Genomic DNA, 19,131 nt, shown 5'->3' with positions numbered 1-19,131 from the left:
ATAGTGCTGTATACACTAACCCCAGGGGAGAGGTATACAGGAGGACAGGTCCGCACGCTGCCCGGAGAGATCTGCGATGCACCAAGAGAAAACGGCCGCCGGATACCTCAGAGGGGGCGTGGCTGTAGGAGGAGAGCAGCTCAGCAAAGCCAGACCTTAGCGGAAAGGCGTGCTGAGCTGAGGGGAGGAGCCGCTAAACAGGGAAGGCTACCTCCCCTGGCCGGCAATTAATACCCGGGACGCTGGTTCCTGCTACCAACTTCAAGTCCCTGGTGGTCTAGTGGAAGTGCAGGGTATTGGGGGCAGGAAGTGGTGATCCGCTCTCACATGTCCCCATACGTCTGGCAGCAGTCCAGGGAGTCCCGCAGGGCCTGGCTAGCACAGACCCCGGTGTCCTGCCGAGATCCCCAGATCTGTACTGGCATCTCGAAGCCGGCGGGTGACGGAGCGGCAACGCAGGCGTCCTATGGACAGTTTGCTGCTGCCCGCTCTAAAGAGTCAAAGTAAAAAAAAATAATAACTCAAAATAAATACAGATTTGCGGCAGGCTAATCAGCCCCCATGCGCAAAACAGTGACCTGATTCCGACCGGGCACCAACTAGAACTGTGGTGCCTCTGGTTCGGGGGCAGGATATAGAGGAGGATGGTTCCAGTGCATCATGAGAGCAAAGCTTTTAACTGCGTGGTGCCCGGGATCCAGATCCAGCGATACCCCAACGGTCTCCCTGTGGAGCCTATGTACCCTGATAAAGAAATAAAAAAGGTAAGAATATCTTCCCTAAATGCACTTCAAAAATACAGATCTCTTTATTTACTAAATCTCAGCCTAAAAAAAAAAGTCTACATATACATGACCATTGGCATCAAATAAAGCCATGATTCCAACCAAGCACAGCAACTTGCCCTAGAATCTGGTTGACACAGTCAGCCTGCATGTAGCAACACTTGCCAGTAGGGTTACACTTAAAGCACTAACAAGATCTAAAAGCAAAACTACAAATTCTGTCTTCAATCTCTTAGAAGTCCACTAAAACTTATTTGCATCTTTAGTACGTGTAAATCATGTGTGTCTAAATGTAGTTTCGCTAAACTAAAGTTATCTTATGTATTTACCATTGCAGATAAATAGAATTAGTATAGTATCTCTCCTTATTACACCTATCTATGCATAGTGATGTTATGTTGACATGAGATATAGATTGATAAATATACTTTACCTGAGTGTCCTCTGACTCTTGAGCAGGTTCTGCAACCCAATCAGTCCCTCTTTCCTTTCTGACCAATTGGAGCTAGCGCAATGATTAAGGACCTCTGCAACATCCTCGGTCTGACGCAGGTAGTGCGGAATTCCACCATTTCTTGAGCCATAAGACCTTTCTGAGCATGCGCTAGAGGCGTCACTGTTCGCGTCATCATCAGAATACATTCCATAAGGCTCGTAGCGTCTTCTCACTGGCTTTTTCTGAGGACAAGAGCTAATGTTAGCAACAAAAAACTATTCCCAAGTATTATTCACTCGTACGGACACGAAGCTCCAGTATTCAAATTCATTCAACTTCCCAGCAGCAAGGGAGAGTCCAATCAAATAAAGAAAACCACTAATATCTCCAAATCTATACTTAAATAAGGCAGCGTCTGTTGAGTTATTAAAGTATTTAACATTGTATTTACATTCCTATACAACAGTGTGTAAACTGTTTTGTGTTATCAGCTCAGACATACTTTAGTGTCCCAGCTGGGTACACACTGACAGATATATTGGCCAATCAATTTATCGGCCAATATATCAGGTGCCCGTTGGCCAGTGTGTACCAGCGATATCTCTGTGAACGACGTAGATCGCAGACATATCAGTCAGCTCTGCTGCACAGCCGATGGCAGATTTATGTACAGATATATCTGTCCATCGGGAAGTGTGTACCGACCGCCCGTACACTTGCAGCGGAAGCCGCGGGGATGGGGCAGGACGCACCCCCCAGGCGAGTGGGGCCCAAGGCTAGAGACAGATGATGGTTGTTCAGTGTGTATTAACGACCATCATCTGTTATTTTATATATATATCTATATATATATAGATATATATATATCTAGTGTTCCCTCTAGCTCCGGCGGCAGGCAGGGCGCCGGAGCTAGAGAGGGCGATGTTGTGCGTCCGAAAGGGGGCGTGGTTACTAAAAGGGGCGTGTCTATAAGACGCGTCCCCCTTTTCGGCATACTTGGGGGCATGCCCGGCGCTTACGGACATGCCGGGCAGCCCCCAAGCGCTGCAGAAAGGGAGAATAGACGCCGGGCGCATATTCCCCGGCGGTGACCGGGTCACCGCATGTTTGTCCACCCGCGGGACACTGCGTCCCGCGGGTGAGAACGGCTCCCGCAGGCTGTTAGGGCAGGGCGCTTTTTACCCTCCTCCTGGAGGGCAGGGTGCTTTTTGCCCTCCAGAAGGAGGGCAGGGCGCCGTGCCCCGCTAAAACAGCCTAGCGGGAACACTATATATCTGTTCAGTGTGTACCCAGCTTTACTGCCAAAAAAATCTACCCATCTCAAATACACATAATGTCTGGTAATTTTAATTTAACTTTTACATACATATTTGTAATCATTATTAGCAGCTTATTTATAGAAAGTAACATGTATTTTACGTTTATAGAGAAAATAATAATAGCTCAGCAAAGCAAACAGTATTTTAGGACTTCTTTGTAAAAACTAATTTATTTCTATTCTTTGATGGCTTACACCAGATGTTTCTGGTCCATAACTTTCAGTGTGCAGGGTTTTAATATATTCAAACTGTATATTCTGGCACATGAAACAAAACATGGCTGATGAAAAGAAAACTTGCGCTGTACATATAAATAAGCGGCTGCATAATATTTGTCCTTTCACGACCACACTGCACAGCAGTATGGACCCAACATTGCCTCAGCATTATTTGTAAATAATAATTCTGCAAAAAACTAAAGGAATTTTACAGAATAATGACACAAAACATGAATAAACCCTTAACACTTGTCAAGCAACCTGACTGCGCTCCTCTCTCATGCTGCAGGAGGGTAAATCCAGATGAAGTTGTTCAACACAGGTTGCTGGATCATTAAAAAAATATATTTTTTTGTCACTTATCTCTATATGGTCAATAGTTCAATAACACAAGTATTTTTCTTTTACTCGCTTCCTTTTAGAAATGGCAGCCAACTTGAAATCATGGTGGACAGTGATTTTCCGGTTTGTAGGTGTTTTACGCAAATCTCTCAGGACTGGGAGGAAGTATGGACAAAAAACATTATTCTCACCAAACTTTGGGCTACATTTTTGGTTCACATTGATTATAGTATAATGATTTAAAAAGGGGCTAAACCAAACACAAATATTAGTGAGATGACTTTTCAAGGTGAAACAATACCAGTTTGGAAAGTGAACAATGAGATAAGGTAATCAGAAATGCCACCCAAAGTTTGTGGATAATAATGGTTTTTGTGACAAGCCTCTAAACACCTTCTAGCCCTGAGATACCTGAATTTGCGTTAAAACCTATATACATGAACATCACTGTCCGCCATGATTTAAAGATGTCTGACATTTTTTAATAGTAGTAAAAAAAACAAGAATAATAAATAAATGATTTGCAGTTTTGGACTATTGGCATATAGGAGTGAAAACTAAAAAAAAAAAAAATTATTTATTTTTTATATTGTGTAGTGGATATGCGCCTTGAGAATGCTGAATGTCCAGCTGGCTACTACTGGAGAGCTGTAATGCACTGATATCTATATATATTTTTTTTTTTTATAGAATCACCTTTTTGATTGGTGGTTTACCAAATGAACACAAACCAGCATCATAACTTGTACAGACTAAAACAATGCCCAGTACGGCAGAAGCAAGAACACAGAAAGGCAGGTTAGTTAGGAGGACACAATATACAGAAACTGCCTAACCCTGACACAAGGCAAATAGTGATATTTCTTTAAACAGAAGTGTGCTGAATAAGCAGGAAAAGCAGGTTAAACTCACTGGCAGGCATCAGTGTTTGAGGATATAATGAAGATACGTGACTTGTCTGATGTTATCACAAAGTGATATGTACACCAAATATCAATTATGCTTGAGCAGCACATGACAGACACTAAAATATTTGTGTTTTATGCTCTTTTTAGGGCAAACAGATTTCAGAATAATTTACATAAGGGTCGTACCATTCATCTCTGCTCAGTCCCGGAGTCATAAGAATGAAATATTGCACAATATAGAATCAATTTAGAGTAAAAAATAGAGTAAAGTTCACTTGTAAGAGAATTAGTGGAAAGGGTATGTACATTGTTACTAAGCAGTAACAGAACACTGACCACTTAAACCAATGCCTGGACCAGGTATGAGATGTCACCAGGCAATAGACTACACAAAATATGTTTGGTTGTATAAAGCCTATAATAAAACCATACACAGATAATATACTACATACTAATTAATGGAATGCCAGATCTGTAATAAACTGGACTCAACCTATGATCTTTTCATCTCCAAATCCCTGCATCTCATAGCCATTACTGAAGCCTGAATTTCACTCTCTGACACCACTTCTCCTGCAGCTCTCCCCTCTGGGGGCTGCACCTTCTCTCACAACGCTCGGCCTGGGGTCGCCTACCAACTAGACCATCCCTTACATTCTCCACATTTGAGGTTCATCCTATATGCCTCTTCCAACCAGTACATCGAGTAGCTGTAATTTACCGTCCCCCTGGCCCTCCCTCCAAATTCCTTGACAACTTCACTTCCTGGCTCCCTCACTTTCTCTCATCAGATCTTCCCTCCATTATTCTAGGTGACTTTAATATTCCAATTGATATCCCCACAGAATCTTCTGCCTCTAAACTCCTTACCCTCACATCTTTATTTGGTCTCTCCCAATGGACCTCCTCACTTTCCCATGTGAGCAGTGCCAGATTAAGGTCCACATGGGCCTGGAGCTGAAATTCATTAAGGGCCTATTGTGTGCCATTGCAAGAGCTGTAACTATCGCCGTGGGGGTGTACCTAGTGATGTGGAGGCGTAACCAGTATCGGTGAAAGTGTTATCTGCACATGGGGTATGGGCTAGTGCACAGGTTCTCAAACTCGGTCCTCAGGACCCCCCACACAGTGCATGTTTTCCAGGTCTCTTCACAAAATCAAAAGTGCAATAATTATAACCACCTGTGGATCTTCTAAAATGTGTCAGTGAGTAATGAGTACACCTGTGCACCTGCTGGGTGACCTGGAAAACGTGACCTGTGTAGGGTCCTGAGGGCCGAGTTTGAGAACCACTGGGCTAGTGCATATGCAGGCAATGCTCCGGTGCCCTTCCACGAGAAGCACAGTGTGTAGTATACAAAGTAGGATGGCACATGTCTTGATAAAAGTGGTTCAACACTGAAACGCTGACAAGGAAGCAAAGTTGTGTTGTGGTTTATTGCTTAGCTGTGAAGTCTCACTGAGTGCCGTCCTACTTTTATATACACACACACACACACACACACAAAGGGAAACACTCCTTGTTAACGTGACTTCCCATGACAAAAAAAAGAAAAATGGCGCATAGTGATGAAGTAAATTTGTCTCTATTAAGTAGCGCATGGATCATGATGTGACATCTCTCTCATATATAGAGAGAGAGAGAGAGAGAGAGAGAGAGAGAGAGAGAAAGAGAGAGAGAGAGAGAGAGAGAGAGAACGTACCTTATTAATAGTTATACTGAGAAGATATTAGTTCTAGACACCATAGTGTGAGCAAAATAGTGTCGATTCCACACACAGTTGCCCAATGTTTTAATTCAATGCATGCATCCCAGTAACAGAGTTCAGTGGTATTCCTGGGAAGTTACAGGGGGGGTGACTAAGCAGTTGCTGGCGTAACGCTGTAAGTGGCTGCATCCTGCTCACATAGGAGGCCATACTCGGAGAGCGAAACTGCACCTGCCATGGGGTGCAAGATAATGCATCCGATTGTGCACCAATGGTCTAAAGACACTCCATGGAACTGCAAATCAGAATCAGCCCATAAGTGCCACATATACAGCGATTTTATATATATATATATATATATATATATATATATTATATATATATATAAATAATTTATTAATGTTAGTGTACCCAATGTTCTAAACCTTACCCGGATAAACAATATACAGGAAGGAGTGCAGGTACAAATAGCATCAATCAAGCAATGGCCACAAAATATATACAGTGTATATATATTACAGATAAAAACCCATAAAATAGATATCCTAAAACTGATTTTATCATTGTATCCTGAGGTGATGAGTGATAGCCAGCAGTACAGAATGTCTTGAAATTAACCAGCTCAGGTTTATACTGATCATATTACATGGAATTCTCAAATTCAGGTGCATTTATGTACTGTATAAAAAAAATATGAGATATGGTAAGAACTTACCCTTGGTATCTCTATTTCTACGAAGTCCATAGGGTTCCACAGGATACCTTGGGGTATAGGTGTGACGTCAGTCGCAGGGCACCAAAGAGTTAAGCTTTCAGCCTCCCAGGATGCACTAGGTCCCCCTCCTATACCCCGCCCCCGGGCCAAGGCACCTCAGTTAGTTACCAAGCCATAGGCCGGAGGAGGAGAAGGAAGAGAGAGAACAAAGATCTGGACACATACAAGAATCACATTCTCACCAGAGGGAGACGGAAAACCGGTGACCAGAGCAAAGCCCATCTGCAGCACAGGTGCGACAGGGCGGGAGTCCTGTGGAACCCTATGGACTTCGTAGAAATAGAGATAACAAGGGTAAGTTCTTACCATATCTCATATTTTCTACTTCAGGGTCCATAGGGTATCCACAGGATACCTTGGGGATGTCCCAAAGCAGTATCCTTTAAGGGTGGGGACGCTCCTGTGCAGAAAGGAGAATCCGCCGCCCGAAGGAAGCATCCTGAGAGGCGAAGGTGTCAAACCTGTAATACCTCACGAAGGTATGGACAGAAGACCACGTAGCAGCCTTGCAGATCTGTTTTAACTGCCGAGGCACCACGTCGAGCTGCCCACGAAGGACCCACAGACCTAGTGGAATGAGCCTTCAGAGAAGGAGGGACCGGTAGGCCTTCATGAAGATAAGCTTCAGAAATAGCCATACGGATCCAGGCTGCCAAAGTTTGCTTTGAAGCACGCCAACCCTTTTTACAGAAGCCATAGAGGACAACAAAGCGTCCGACTTCCTAAACAAAGAAGTGCGGTCAACATAAGTCCTTAAGGCCCGCACAACATCCAAAGAGGCCTCACCCACGGAAAGACCCGGTGAGTTAAAGGCCGGAACAACTATTTCCTCGTTAACATGAAACTGGGAAACAACTTTGGGAAGAAACTCGGGCCGAGTGCGGAGCACTGCCCTGTTCCCATGAAAAACCAAGAAAGGGGGTCTACAAGAAAGAGCCCCTAACTCAGAAACACGTCTGGCTGAAGCAACGGCCAGAAGGAAAACAGTCTTAGCTGTTAGCCATTTAATATCCACTGAGCCCAGTGGTTCAAACGGCGGTCCTTGGAGAGCCCTCAGGACCACAGCCAAATCCCAAGGCGCCACAGGTGGAACAAAGGGCGGCTGAATACGGAGAACACCTTGCATAAAGGTGCGCACATCCGGGATTGTAGCAATCCTACGGTGAAACCAGACAGATAGGGCCGAAACCTGTACCTTCAAAGAAGCAAGGCGAAGCCCATGATCTAGTCCCGCTTGCAGGAAGGCGAGAATCCGAGACAGACGAAACTCCCGCGGTGCATAACCTCTCGGTCGACACCACTGGAAGAACGTATGCCACACGCGATGGTATATCCTCGCGGAAGACGGTTTCCGAGCTCGTAACATGGTACGCACCACAGAGCTGGAAAACCCCCAGGACCTCAGCATGGCCGTCTCAACAGCCACGCCGCCAAAGACAGCCGAGTCAGGTCCGGGTGAAGACAAGGACCCTGAGACAGAAGGTCCGGTCGTAGCGGCAACCGCAGAGGACTGTCCACGGACAGACCCTGAAGGTCTGAGAACCAGTGCCGTCTGGGCCACGCGGGAGCTATCAACAGGAGCGTCCCTCCTTCCTGTTTGAATTTCCGGATTACCCGTGGAAGAAGGGAGACCGGAGGGAACAGGTATGCGAACCTGAACGTCCACCGGACGGACAGAGCATCCACCAGAGACGCCCCTTCGTCTCTTGTGCGAGACCCGTACACCGGCAACTTGTTGTTGTGCCGGGACGCCATGAGGTCGATTTCTGGAAGACCCCACCTGTCCACCAGTAGTTGAAAAACGTCCGGGTGCAGGGACCATTCCCCTGGATGAACGTCCTGGCGACTTAGAAAGTCCGCCTCCCAATTTAGCACTCCCGGGATGAAGACCGCTGATATGGCCGGAAGATTGCGCTCCGCCCAAACCAGGATCCGAGAGACCTCTACGAGAGCCGCCCGACTGCGAGTTCCTCCTTGCCTGTTTATGTAGGCCACGGTGGTAGCATTGTCCGACTGGACCTGCACCGGGTGACCCTGGAGAAACCGCTGTGCCTGCAGGAGAGCATTGAAGACCGCACGGAGTTCCAAGATATTTATTGGAAGCTCCGCTTCTGTCGGTGTCCACCTGCCCTGGAACAAGTGTGGACCCGAAACTGCTCCCCAGCCCCGAAGACTGGCGTCCGTTGTCAACAGGACCCAATTTGGAACCCAGAACGGACGTCCCTTGTTGAGGTGGGTCGTCTTTAACCACCACGCAAGGGACAGGCGAACCTCCGGGGTGAGCACAATCGTCTGGAACTTCAGAGACTGAGGCAGCCCGTTCCACTTGGACAGGATCAGGTGCTGCAGAGGTCTGGAGTGAAACTGGGCGTATTCCACCATGTCGAACACCGACACCATGGAGCCCAGTAACCTCATCGCCGAGTGTAAGGACACCCGGCGGCTGTGCAGACAACTGCGCACCCTTGACTGTAAAGCAGAGATCTTGTCCTCCGTCACGAAGATCCTTTGCTGTCCCGAGTCCAATAAGGCTCCAAGATGCAGAATCCTCCGAGACGGGATTAGAGTGGACTTCTGCCAGTTGATTAGCCAGCCGTGCCGTTGCAGCAGTGCAATGGTCAGGTCCAAGTGGTGTAACAGGAGCTCTGGAGATCCTGCCACCAATAACAGGTCGTCCAAGTACGGCAACATGCGGACTCCTTGCAGCCGCAGAGAAGCCGCCATGACCGCCATAGCGTCCTGTATGTCCAATGACACCATGTAGTCCCCAGGTTCCAGCGCCAGAATGATGGACCGTAGGGTCTCCATCCGAAACTTCGGGACCCGCAAAGACTTGTTGAGTGCTTTGAGGTTGAGAATCGGACGATATGACCCATTGGGTTTCTGTACCAAAAATAGATTTGAATAGAAACCCTGGCCCCTCTGGGAGAATGGAACAGGCACTATAACTCCAGCCTGGAGCATAGTGTGCAATACCTTCCGCAGCTCCGTAGCCTTGTTCCGGTCTGATGGTAGACCCGTGGTGAAGAATCGAGCCGGGGGTCTGTGCCGGAAGGAGAGGGCGTACCCGTGAGAGACCACCTCCAGAACCCAAGTGTCTGTCGTAGTGAACGACCAACACCGGGAGAACTGCAGCAGGCGGCCTCCCACCCTGGGATCCCCCAAGGGGAGACCCGGACCGTCAGGCCGCAGGCTTGTCATCTGGCTTGGGGGCCGGACGTCTGGTACTCCATGCCTGTTTCCGGGGCTTACCGATTTCTTAGGGCCAGCCTGTCGAGGAAACGACTGTGGTTTGGGCCTGCCCTGGGCCCTAGATGACCGAAAGGACGATGGTCCAGAACCAGAAGGAGCAGCGGCCGACGGGAGACAAGCAGATTTGGCTGCCGCCAGCGTGGCCACAATCTTATCCAGATCCGGACCGAAGAGAACTTCTCCGGTAAACGGCAACGCTTCCAGACCTTTCTTGGATCTGCGTCCGCCTTCCAGGATCGCAGCCACAAGGTGCGACGAGCAGCTACCGCTGCTGAAGAAATTCTAGACACCAGAGTACTAATGTCTAGAGCCGCCTCGTTGATGTAGGTGGCCGAATCACGGAGATTGCCAATCAACTCCGCCTGTTCGGCCGGACAGTCGGATTCAAAAGAAGCCTCTAATGAATCCGCCCAGCGCTCCATCGCTCTGGCAACCCAGCAAATGGCCATAGCCGGCCGTGCTGCCCCCCCTGCAAGGGAATAAGCGGACTTCAGGCAGATTTCTACCTTGCGGTCCGTAGCATCCTTAAGGGAGGACATGGATGGCATCGGCAATGTGGCACTACGGACAAGACGGGTCACGTGAGAATCCACCTGTGGAGGGGATTCACACTTAGCAAAATAATTATCCGCGAACGGATAAGCCACCGCCAGGCGTCTCTGCGGCTGGTATCTTTTGCCAGGTTGTTTCCACGCCTCCTCTAAATGGTCCACCAACTGACCCGAAAGAGGAAAGACTGTGGCATCGCCCTTCACATCTTTGAAAAAGGCATACTTAGATTTAGCCGCTGGGGGAACTTCGTCCTCAATCACCAAGGCTGTGCGGACCGCCCGAATAAGTCCAGGAATATATACTTTGGACTTAGCATCAGCGTCCTTAGTATGGAAAGGTTCCTGATCGTAAGGATCCAGAATCTCCCCTTCATCAGACGTCCCTTCGTCATCCTCATAAGGAGCGGACAGAGACGCCACCGGCCTTTTATGAGGCCGCATCACAGACTCCCCTTGCAACACATCCGACAAGTGCTGTACAGAACTCGTCAGGGAGTTAACCCACGCTGGCTCCTGAGAACCCGGGAGCGGGGAAATAGGGAGACTGTGGGGTACCACCAATTGTCGTGGGAACCCCTGCATGGGTGACGACACCACAGACTGCTGGGACAAACCCATCGGAGTAAACGCGGGCTGCGGAGCTAACTGGCCCACTAAAGCTGTTAACGCCTGAGCGAAACAAGCCCAGGGCGGCTCCTGTACCGGTGCTGTAACCGTAATAGGCCGCGCCATGGACAAACACTGCCGGCAAAGGCCCTCCGCGCTACCCTCCCCCTCCGCTAACGGTACTTTGCACGTGGTACACTGTAGCCGGAGGGGAAAATCACTTTCAGACATTATGGCACCACGTATGTGACCTCTCTCACAAATTAAGTATTAAATAGGCGAGAGACCACCCTGCAGCACCGCACCGCAAGGGCTTTAGCAGAAAGAACAGGGACAGTAATAAAGCTGACAGTTTAGAGAAGAAAAGTTACAGGCAGCGCTAGCACAGTCACATAGTGCAGGAATTGTTATTTCTCTGCATTGTAACAGCGCTGATCACTCAACTACACAGACACAGGGCCTGGTAGGACACAGCGCTGCATACACAGACCTGAGCCACAGCGGAGGAGAGGTATGCGGGGGGACCCAGACCACGATGCTTCCTTCCAGCAGCGTTCACCATGCGTTGCAGAGAAGATGGCCGCCGAGGAGCAGAGAGAAGCTGGCCTGGGGGAGGAGCGCTGACACAGGACCAGTCAGCACAGTGCAGAGAGGGCTGTGTGCAGCGGGGGAGGCGCCGGCTGTGAGACAGGGAAGGCGCGCTCCCCTGGCATGCATTTAACCCCTGGGACGCCGCAGCGCTACCGCTCTGCTGCGGTCCGCTGTCCCAGGGGGTAGTGGAAGCGCAGGTTGGTCGCCTGGCTCCACGCTGCAGCCAGTCCCCAGGGAGCCCCCTGCCTGGGGACTTAGGACCATGTGATCAGCGGGGACCCACCGCGGGACCCCGCTGCTTACCTCTGTCCCCCTTGAATCCGGCCATGGTCCGGAGCATCTGGGGTCACCGCTAGCTGTGACCCCAGACGCCCACCAGCATCCCCGGATCAGTACCGGCGTTCTGGTACCGGCGGGGTGTAGGGAAGACAGCATGGACGTCAGGACTGACTGTCCATGCTGTTCATCCAGATGTGCAGCCACAGCTGCATGAAGAAAAAGCTTCAGGGGCTCTTCTAGCCCCCACTCCAACAGGTGCACCCGACTCCGGCCGGGCACCAAACTAAACTGAGGTGCCTTGGCCCGGGGGCGGGGTATAGGAGGGGGACCTAGTGCATCCTGGGAGGCTGAAAGCTTAACTCTTTGGTGCCCTGCGACTGACGTCACACCTATACCCCAAGGTATCCTGTGGATACCCTATGGACCCTGAAGTAGAAAGGATCATTTTATAGTATTCTGCACACCCCCCCATTTGCTTCACGCTGAGTACAGTACCTGATCTCCACTTTGCCTACTAGTTCCTCTCTTCTAACATGCTCCTTCCTCTGCAGAGTGTGCACTGGCAGCGCAGTAGTATGACGTCAGTCTGCAATTAAGTGAGCTGGAAGATCTGGAACCCTGGAACCTGAATGTCATGGCTCACAGCTGGGCTGTGCATGCATGCCTGTCATAAGACTGAATACTGTCTTCATAATGGCATCGGAGCTCATCGGGGATGTCCGTGATGAGCTGCAGTCTGACAGCTCTACCCCCTTTGTTTGAACCTCCGCAGGTGGTGGAGGCGTGAAGGGGGGGGCGTCGCTGCACACGATATAGGGGGCGGTGTCTAATGACTGAGGGGGTGTTGCCTCTGGGGGGGCACTGGCAGCCTGCTGTAGCAGGAAAAAAGTTTTCCTGTGTACAGCAGCACAGTACATAGATTCTGTGGGCCTGTTTTGATGGGAGGCCTGGAGCTGGAGCTCCATCCGCCCCATTGTTAATCCGGCCCTGCATGTGAGTGGGCAATCACTTGATCTGGTCTTCACTCACCGTTGTGATATTTCTGATTACTCCAATTCCCCATTCCGCCTCTCTAACCATCACCTTCTCTCTTTTACCTTATCCCTCACTCCTTCACTTCCTCTACCTCCTAAGGCCACCATAACGGAGCGCAACATTGAGGCTATCGACACAGTTTGTTTTTCCTCCTTGCTTGACTCGCTTCTCTCCCCTATCCTCTCTGTCTCATGCCATGAACAAGCCACTTCCTTATACAATGCCTCCCTTACTTCTGCTCTTGACTCTGTTGCTCTGGCGATCACTACTCAGCCACGCAGATCCACACCTCAACCCTGGCATTCCAAATGCACCAGATACCTGCAAAAGTATTCACGAACCGCCGAGTGACAGTGAAGAAAATTGAGCTCTAAAGCAGTCTTCCTCCATTTCAAATGTATGCTCTCATCCTACAGTGCTGCCCTTTTTCTCGCCAAACATTCATATTTCAAGAATCTTATCTTCTCCCAGTATTCAACCCAAGGCGTCTCTTCCAGGTGCATATTAAAAGAGGAGGGGGCCCGTGTGCAGTCTCCGTCTGGGATCCCCTCCTCTCAACCTGGCGGCCGGCAGCACACTGAGCGCAGCAGACTCTAGGCATTAATGTAGGCTCTAGTGCTACGCAGAGTCTACTGCAAATGCACAGGGGAAATAGAGCGGCAGCCATTTTCCCGGTGATTTCCCTACTGCACCTGCGCAAAATGGTGGGAAAATGGCAGCGGTGGGCATTTTCCAAGCGATTTGTACAGAGATGGTACCGCCGATGCAGGACTCCAGAGCGGTAAGTGTTTAACAAACAATCCCACAATTTCATTATCAATTGACGGCACAACTATCTCGTCTAGCCCCAAAGCGCACCGTCTTGGGTTTATCCTCGACTCTTCCATCTCAAAATATTTTCAGGATCAGACCCCCTCTCACCCTGGATGCTACTAAAACCCTCCTTCACTCACTGGTCATCTCCGGAATGGATTACCCTCTTCCTATCTGGCCTCCCTGACTCCCACCTCTCTCCACTCCAATGTGTTCTCAATGCTGCTGCTCGGCTCATCTTCCTCTCCAAACATTCTACATCTGCCTCCCCTCTCCTACAAGCCCTACACTGGCTCCCCCTTCCGAACCAAATTCAAGGTTCTTACACTCACTTACAAAGCCATCACACAATATACTCCCATTTACATCTCTGGCCACATCTCCCTTCACACTCCTGCCCCCCACTTCACTCAACTAATGCATGCCGTCTCTCCTGCCAACTGATTACTTCCCCACACTACTGCCTCCAAGATTTTGCCTGTGCTGCGCCCTACGTCTGGAATTCTCTCCCTCTCAGACTCTCCACAAAACTGCAAACAGGCTCTCAAGATCCACTACTTCATCATAGCCTTCCAGCTCTTAACCTAACCTGTTTTTCTACCCCTCCCATTTAGAATGTAAGCTCTCACGAGCAGGGCCCTCTTCTGTCCTGTGCTTCTTCTTAGTTAAACTTTCATCTACCCCTTACTCCCCACAAGGGCACCTAACACTTGGTTGCTGACTCCCTGATGCTTATTTTGAATATTATGATCGCTAATGCAGCAATGTGCATAAACCATGTTCTTGTCCTGCATTGTATTGATCTGTAAGTCACTAGTTTCATGTTCACTTATTTGTTTATGTACTTTGCAAGGCGCTGCAGAAAATATTTGGCGCCATATAAATAAAAGATAATAATACAGTGCAACTATCTATACACAAATGAAGAGGTTTTGTAGACTGAACCAATATTCATCCCATCAATTCAGTTGGCAATGACGAAACTATGTTTTGACGTCAAAAATGTTGGAAGAGAAACAGTGCGTGTGTGTGTATGTATGTATGCGTGTGTATGTATGTATGTATGTATATATATATATATATATATATATATATATATGTGGATGTAGCTGTAGCTGCCTTAGATATAGGTAGTCCTATCTAGCCTACCACCAAAGACTATAAGGATACATAGTTAGTATCTATAATGGCGCAAACCAGATGCCTGCTGATAAAAAAAAAAAAATGGTACTGGTGTGCTTTACGGACTCATTGCAAAGAGAGCCCAATGAATGTTTTAAATGGTACTTGTGTACTTTACGTACACATGTACCGAAAGTTGTCCCCACCTAAAGAAGAAAGTTGGCCCCTCACGGGCTCGCCAAGCTTCGGGCTCGGTGGCTCGCTACGCTCCCTCTATGCCCACTTGGATGGTAGGGAATGACGCTGGACACTGGCTGATGACGTCAGGGTCCTCTCCGTGAAGGGGATTTAGACATTACCATGATTGATAATAAGTGTAGGACACTTGGGTTCTCTCTGCAATGAGTCCGTAAAGTACCAAAAAAAATCTGTAGCAACTCTTGTTAAATGAAAAAATATGACTATATAAGTAGATGGCATGCGTGTCTACACTGGTGCAAACCGGGTACCTGTTGATAAAAATATCTATATACAGCTACAGAAATTCTTATCAGCAGGTATCTAGTTTGCACAAATGTAGACACACATACCCTCTACTTATACAGGTTGAGTCTCCCATATCCAAAATGCTTGGGACCAGGGGTATTTTGGATAACTGAACATTCCGTATTTTGGAATATTTGCATATCATAATGAAATATCTTTGGAATGGGACCCAAATATACACACACAATGCATTTATGTGTTATATACCCCTTATACACACAATTTTGTGGCTCAAGCAAAGTTTGTGTACATAGATGAAATTCATTTATGTTTCATATACACCTTATACAAACAGCCTGAAGGTGATTTTATACAATATTTTTAATAATTTGTGCACACTGAACCATCAAAAATCAAAGGTTTCATTATCTCAGTCATGCCAAAATAATTCTGTATTTCAGAATATTTCGTATTTCGGAATATTTGCATATGGGAGACTCAACCTGTATACAATTTTTTTCATTTAACAAGAAGCTGCTACTGAATTTTCTTATCCATAAAAATCTGGTTTGCGCCAATATACAGTAGATACACTTACTATCTATCCATATCTTGACAACACTATTTCTCTCACAGACACATTTGTGTGCGTGCTGGAAAGGGACTATGACAATGTGTGACCTCGTTGCTTCCAAATACATAAAGTATATGTTGATAACTAACAGTGGGCCATTGTGGATGTACATACTAAAATGATACAAACAAAGCCGCAAATATTAGAATTTGCCGAGAACCTAATATCATATAGTTCTATATCATCTTCCTATGTAGCAACCTATTATCAATAAGTTGACACAATTAACGGTCACTGTAATATGTTACAATTATATAATTGTTCCTACTTTTCTAAATTGTTATCCCCTAGCTGCTACAGCTGGGTATATCCCCAGATAACATGCTTGCTCTGATTGTAATCACACTACACTGGACAAAGCACAGCTTTTTTTTCACTTTCTACTGTCTTATTTAATATTTTGCTAATTTTATATGATAGTGCCAATATAAATTTAGGCAATAAATATATATTTTAATTACTCTGGTTAACCGTTGACTTGATACAGGTGCCCTCATACATCTTTGCTGCAGTCACGCCATAAAGTACCAGGTTCTATGAGTCTCTGCTAGTGCCGGGCACCTTTTTTTCCCGAAGAACCATCTAAATCGCAATGTAATGCGACTAGGACGGACCAGGAGACACTGTAATTGTATATCTGTGTGCAAATGTGAATCTCTGAACCAGCATACGAAGTGCTACGATGCAGCGACGAAGCATTTTTCCACGCCAAGTACCATTGTGCTTCGTATACAGGCTCTGTCGCACACAGATATACAAATGTTGCATACAAGTCTCCTGATGCAATCTAGTCGCACCTAAGATGCATTTTCCGCAAAAAAGGACCCACGACACTAGCAGAGATGTACGGAACCTGGCAACTCACTCATGTCCGGCATGTCGCACTACGTGGCGTATTGACGATATATGTAGGAGAATACATCTGTAGGTGACAAACATTTTGCTCATTTTAATGCATACCTAATAAACTTTGTATTTTTTTTTTATTGAGTATACAAATGTGTGCACCTACAATTAGCTTTCTATCTTTTGTCCACTTTTAATAATGGCTAGAATCTGATTGGTTGCTATGGGCAACATCTCTACTTCTAAAAACTATCACTTTAGTAAATTTACCCCTTAGACCAGTGGTTCCCAAACTTTTTTGAATCACGGTGCCCTAGACTATCAATATTGTTTTCATGGCACCCCTAAGCCGAAAGTCTGTTTATTGAGGAATTCAGAATTTTTTTTAGCAACTAGTAAAGTGAAGTAAATTGTGCTTACCTGACACATCCTTAGGTTCAGTTATGTGGTGGTGGACAGGTATGAGCTTCTGTTTGTCCACATATTTACATTACATTTACCATAAATAATTTCATTTGGTGCTGGACCACCATCCTGAGGCATCCCAGGGTGCCACGAAGCACAGTTTGGGAACCACTGCCTTAGACTCTAGGGTGTTCCCTATTAAATATATTATTATTCCCAAAAGCAGTCAGCCAGATAATTAAATGGCAAATGTCTTGCTGCCAATTACGGATAAGAGGCTCCCCCTACTTATACGGTCTTCCTCCACCAGCATAGTCTCCACTCAGTAAGGCTATTTCCATGTTTGGAGAGTGCACATTTACTGCCATAGCACTGAACTACCAAAGCTAAAACACATGATATGTGACATTAGTGTATAAGATGTCTTCCAAGCTGCATTCCTACCATATGCTATTCCCAGTATCTCTAATGCCTTTGACAGACAGACAAACAGACAAGTGTATAACCCATTTAGCACCTGAATCCATGACCCTTAGCTGTGATTTTGCAGTGCTGGAGGTTTAACAGAATGCAAATAAATATATACCCCAGTCTTAATGCACGATTCCAAAGGCTTGTACAAGGTGCATTGCGTGCAAACACTATAAAAGTCTTTTACTCTAATTTTCATAACAGCTTTGAGAAATTTAGAACATTACTATCAAAACATTGACTAATTTCTTGCATAAACCACTGACTTACCTCTTTGTTTGTTTATTATTACATATTTATGACACAAACCTGTGCTGCCACTGCTAACATACTGAAGACATGACATTTTTAGAAAAACTAAGGTGTGACCAGACCCTTTGCAGAAATAGAGCCAAGAATCACAGGAGGTTGGGAATAAGGTGGAATATCCTACGATGTAATAGATCCCAACAATTATCTAAGACACGGGTTCTCAAACTCGGTCCTCAGGACCCCAAACAGTGCATGTTTTCCAGGTCTCCTCACAGAATAATTAGCTCCACTGTGGATCTTTTAAAATGTGTCAGTGAGTAATGAATACACCTGTGCACCTGCTGGGTGACCTGGAAAACGTAAAATGTGTGGGGTCCTAAGGACAGAGATTGAGAACCACTGATTCTATGTCAATATGCTACATAGGGCTGTATGCAATTACAGGCGAAAAGCCGTTCTCGGCGAAAAGTTTTCGCCAATGACGTCATTTCGCCTGTCAGAAACTTTACGCCGTATTCAATTACAAAGACTTTTCGCTGGTGTGAAAAGTCTGCGACTTGTAACCAGCGGAAAAGATTTGCCTCTGAATGGAGGCAGAAAAAAGTGCAGAATTGGGGGTTTGGGGTGCAAAGTTGCGGGAAATCCCCAGCAGCCTTGGGACCGTCCCCCAAAGATAAACTGCGATCACGCCAAAAAAGTACTTTCGTTTGGGGGGCAAATAAGTTCAAAGTTGGGGCACAAACTTAAAAAAAAAATATAGCAAAATAGACTCCAGGGGGTCCCCCAAGTATGCCCCATTTGTTTTTTTGATTGCAGGTGTTTGCTGAAGGTGCGTTTTTTACATTTATTAAAACCTCACTCTAGCAATTTTTAACCATGCTTTCACCCATTTTCATGGACCCCAAATATGCGGAGACTACTTTTTTAAGCAAAAAAAACCTGTTAAATGCTATTCTTCACCACTTTTGTAAAGATGCTAAATAGCAGCAATTGAGAGCATTTAAGTACCCCAAATACCTTCAGCAGGGCTATTCGGGGGTATCTATAGTGATCCCACATGTCAGTGCATTTTTTGAGGGGTGTCAGGCTGATTTCCCCAAATCGGACAGCACTTTTTCACCTGTTTGAGATTCACCGGGACGCGTTTTCGAATCCTTTGGAATTGAATAGGGCGAAAAGCGGCCACACGCATAGAAAGAGTTTTCGTCAAAAACACACGATGTAGGCGAAAAGTCCGGGACATTTCGCTGGCAATTGAATACAACCCATAGAGAGAAATGTCCAAAGAATATGAAT

At 46.7% G+C, this 19,131-nt stretch overlaps 1 protein-coding gene across 13 annotated transcripts in view; it reads right to left on the bottom strand.

Annotated features, from left to right (window-relative positions):
- Positions 1 to 19,131, bottom strand: part of CLASP1 (cytoplasmic linker associated protein 1) — a 483,598-nt gene that overhangs the window by 137,598 nt on the left and 326,869 nt on the right. For all 13 annotated transcript variants that reach the window (XM_088473663.1, XM_088473650.1, XM_088473651.1 and 10 more), the window contains one exon: positions 1,219 to 1,463. In XM_088473663.1, the coding sequence (XP_088329789.1) occupies positions 1,219 to 1,463 (245 nt within the window). The remainder of the gene's footprint in view (positions 1 to 1,218; positions 1,464 to 19,131) is intronic.

This window comes from Taudactylus pleione, unplaced genomic scaffold (genome assembly GCF_031769625.1).
Source record: "Taudactylus pleione unplaced genomic scaffold, aTauple2 ptg000138l, whole genome shotgun sequence".
In the NCBI taxonomy this organism is placed as follows: domain Eukaryota; kingdom Metazoa; phylum Chordata; class Amphibia; order Anura; family Myobatrachidae; genus Taudactylus; species Taudactylus pleione.
This window is presented reverse-complemented; position numbering and strand designations above follow the sequence as displayed.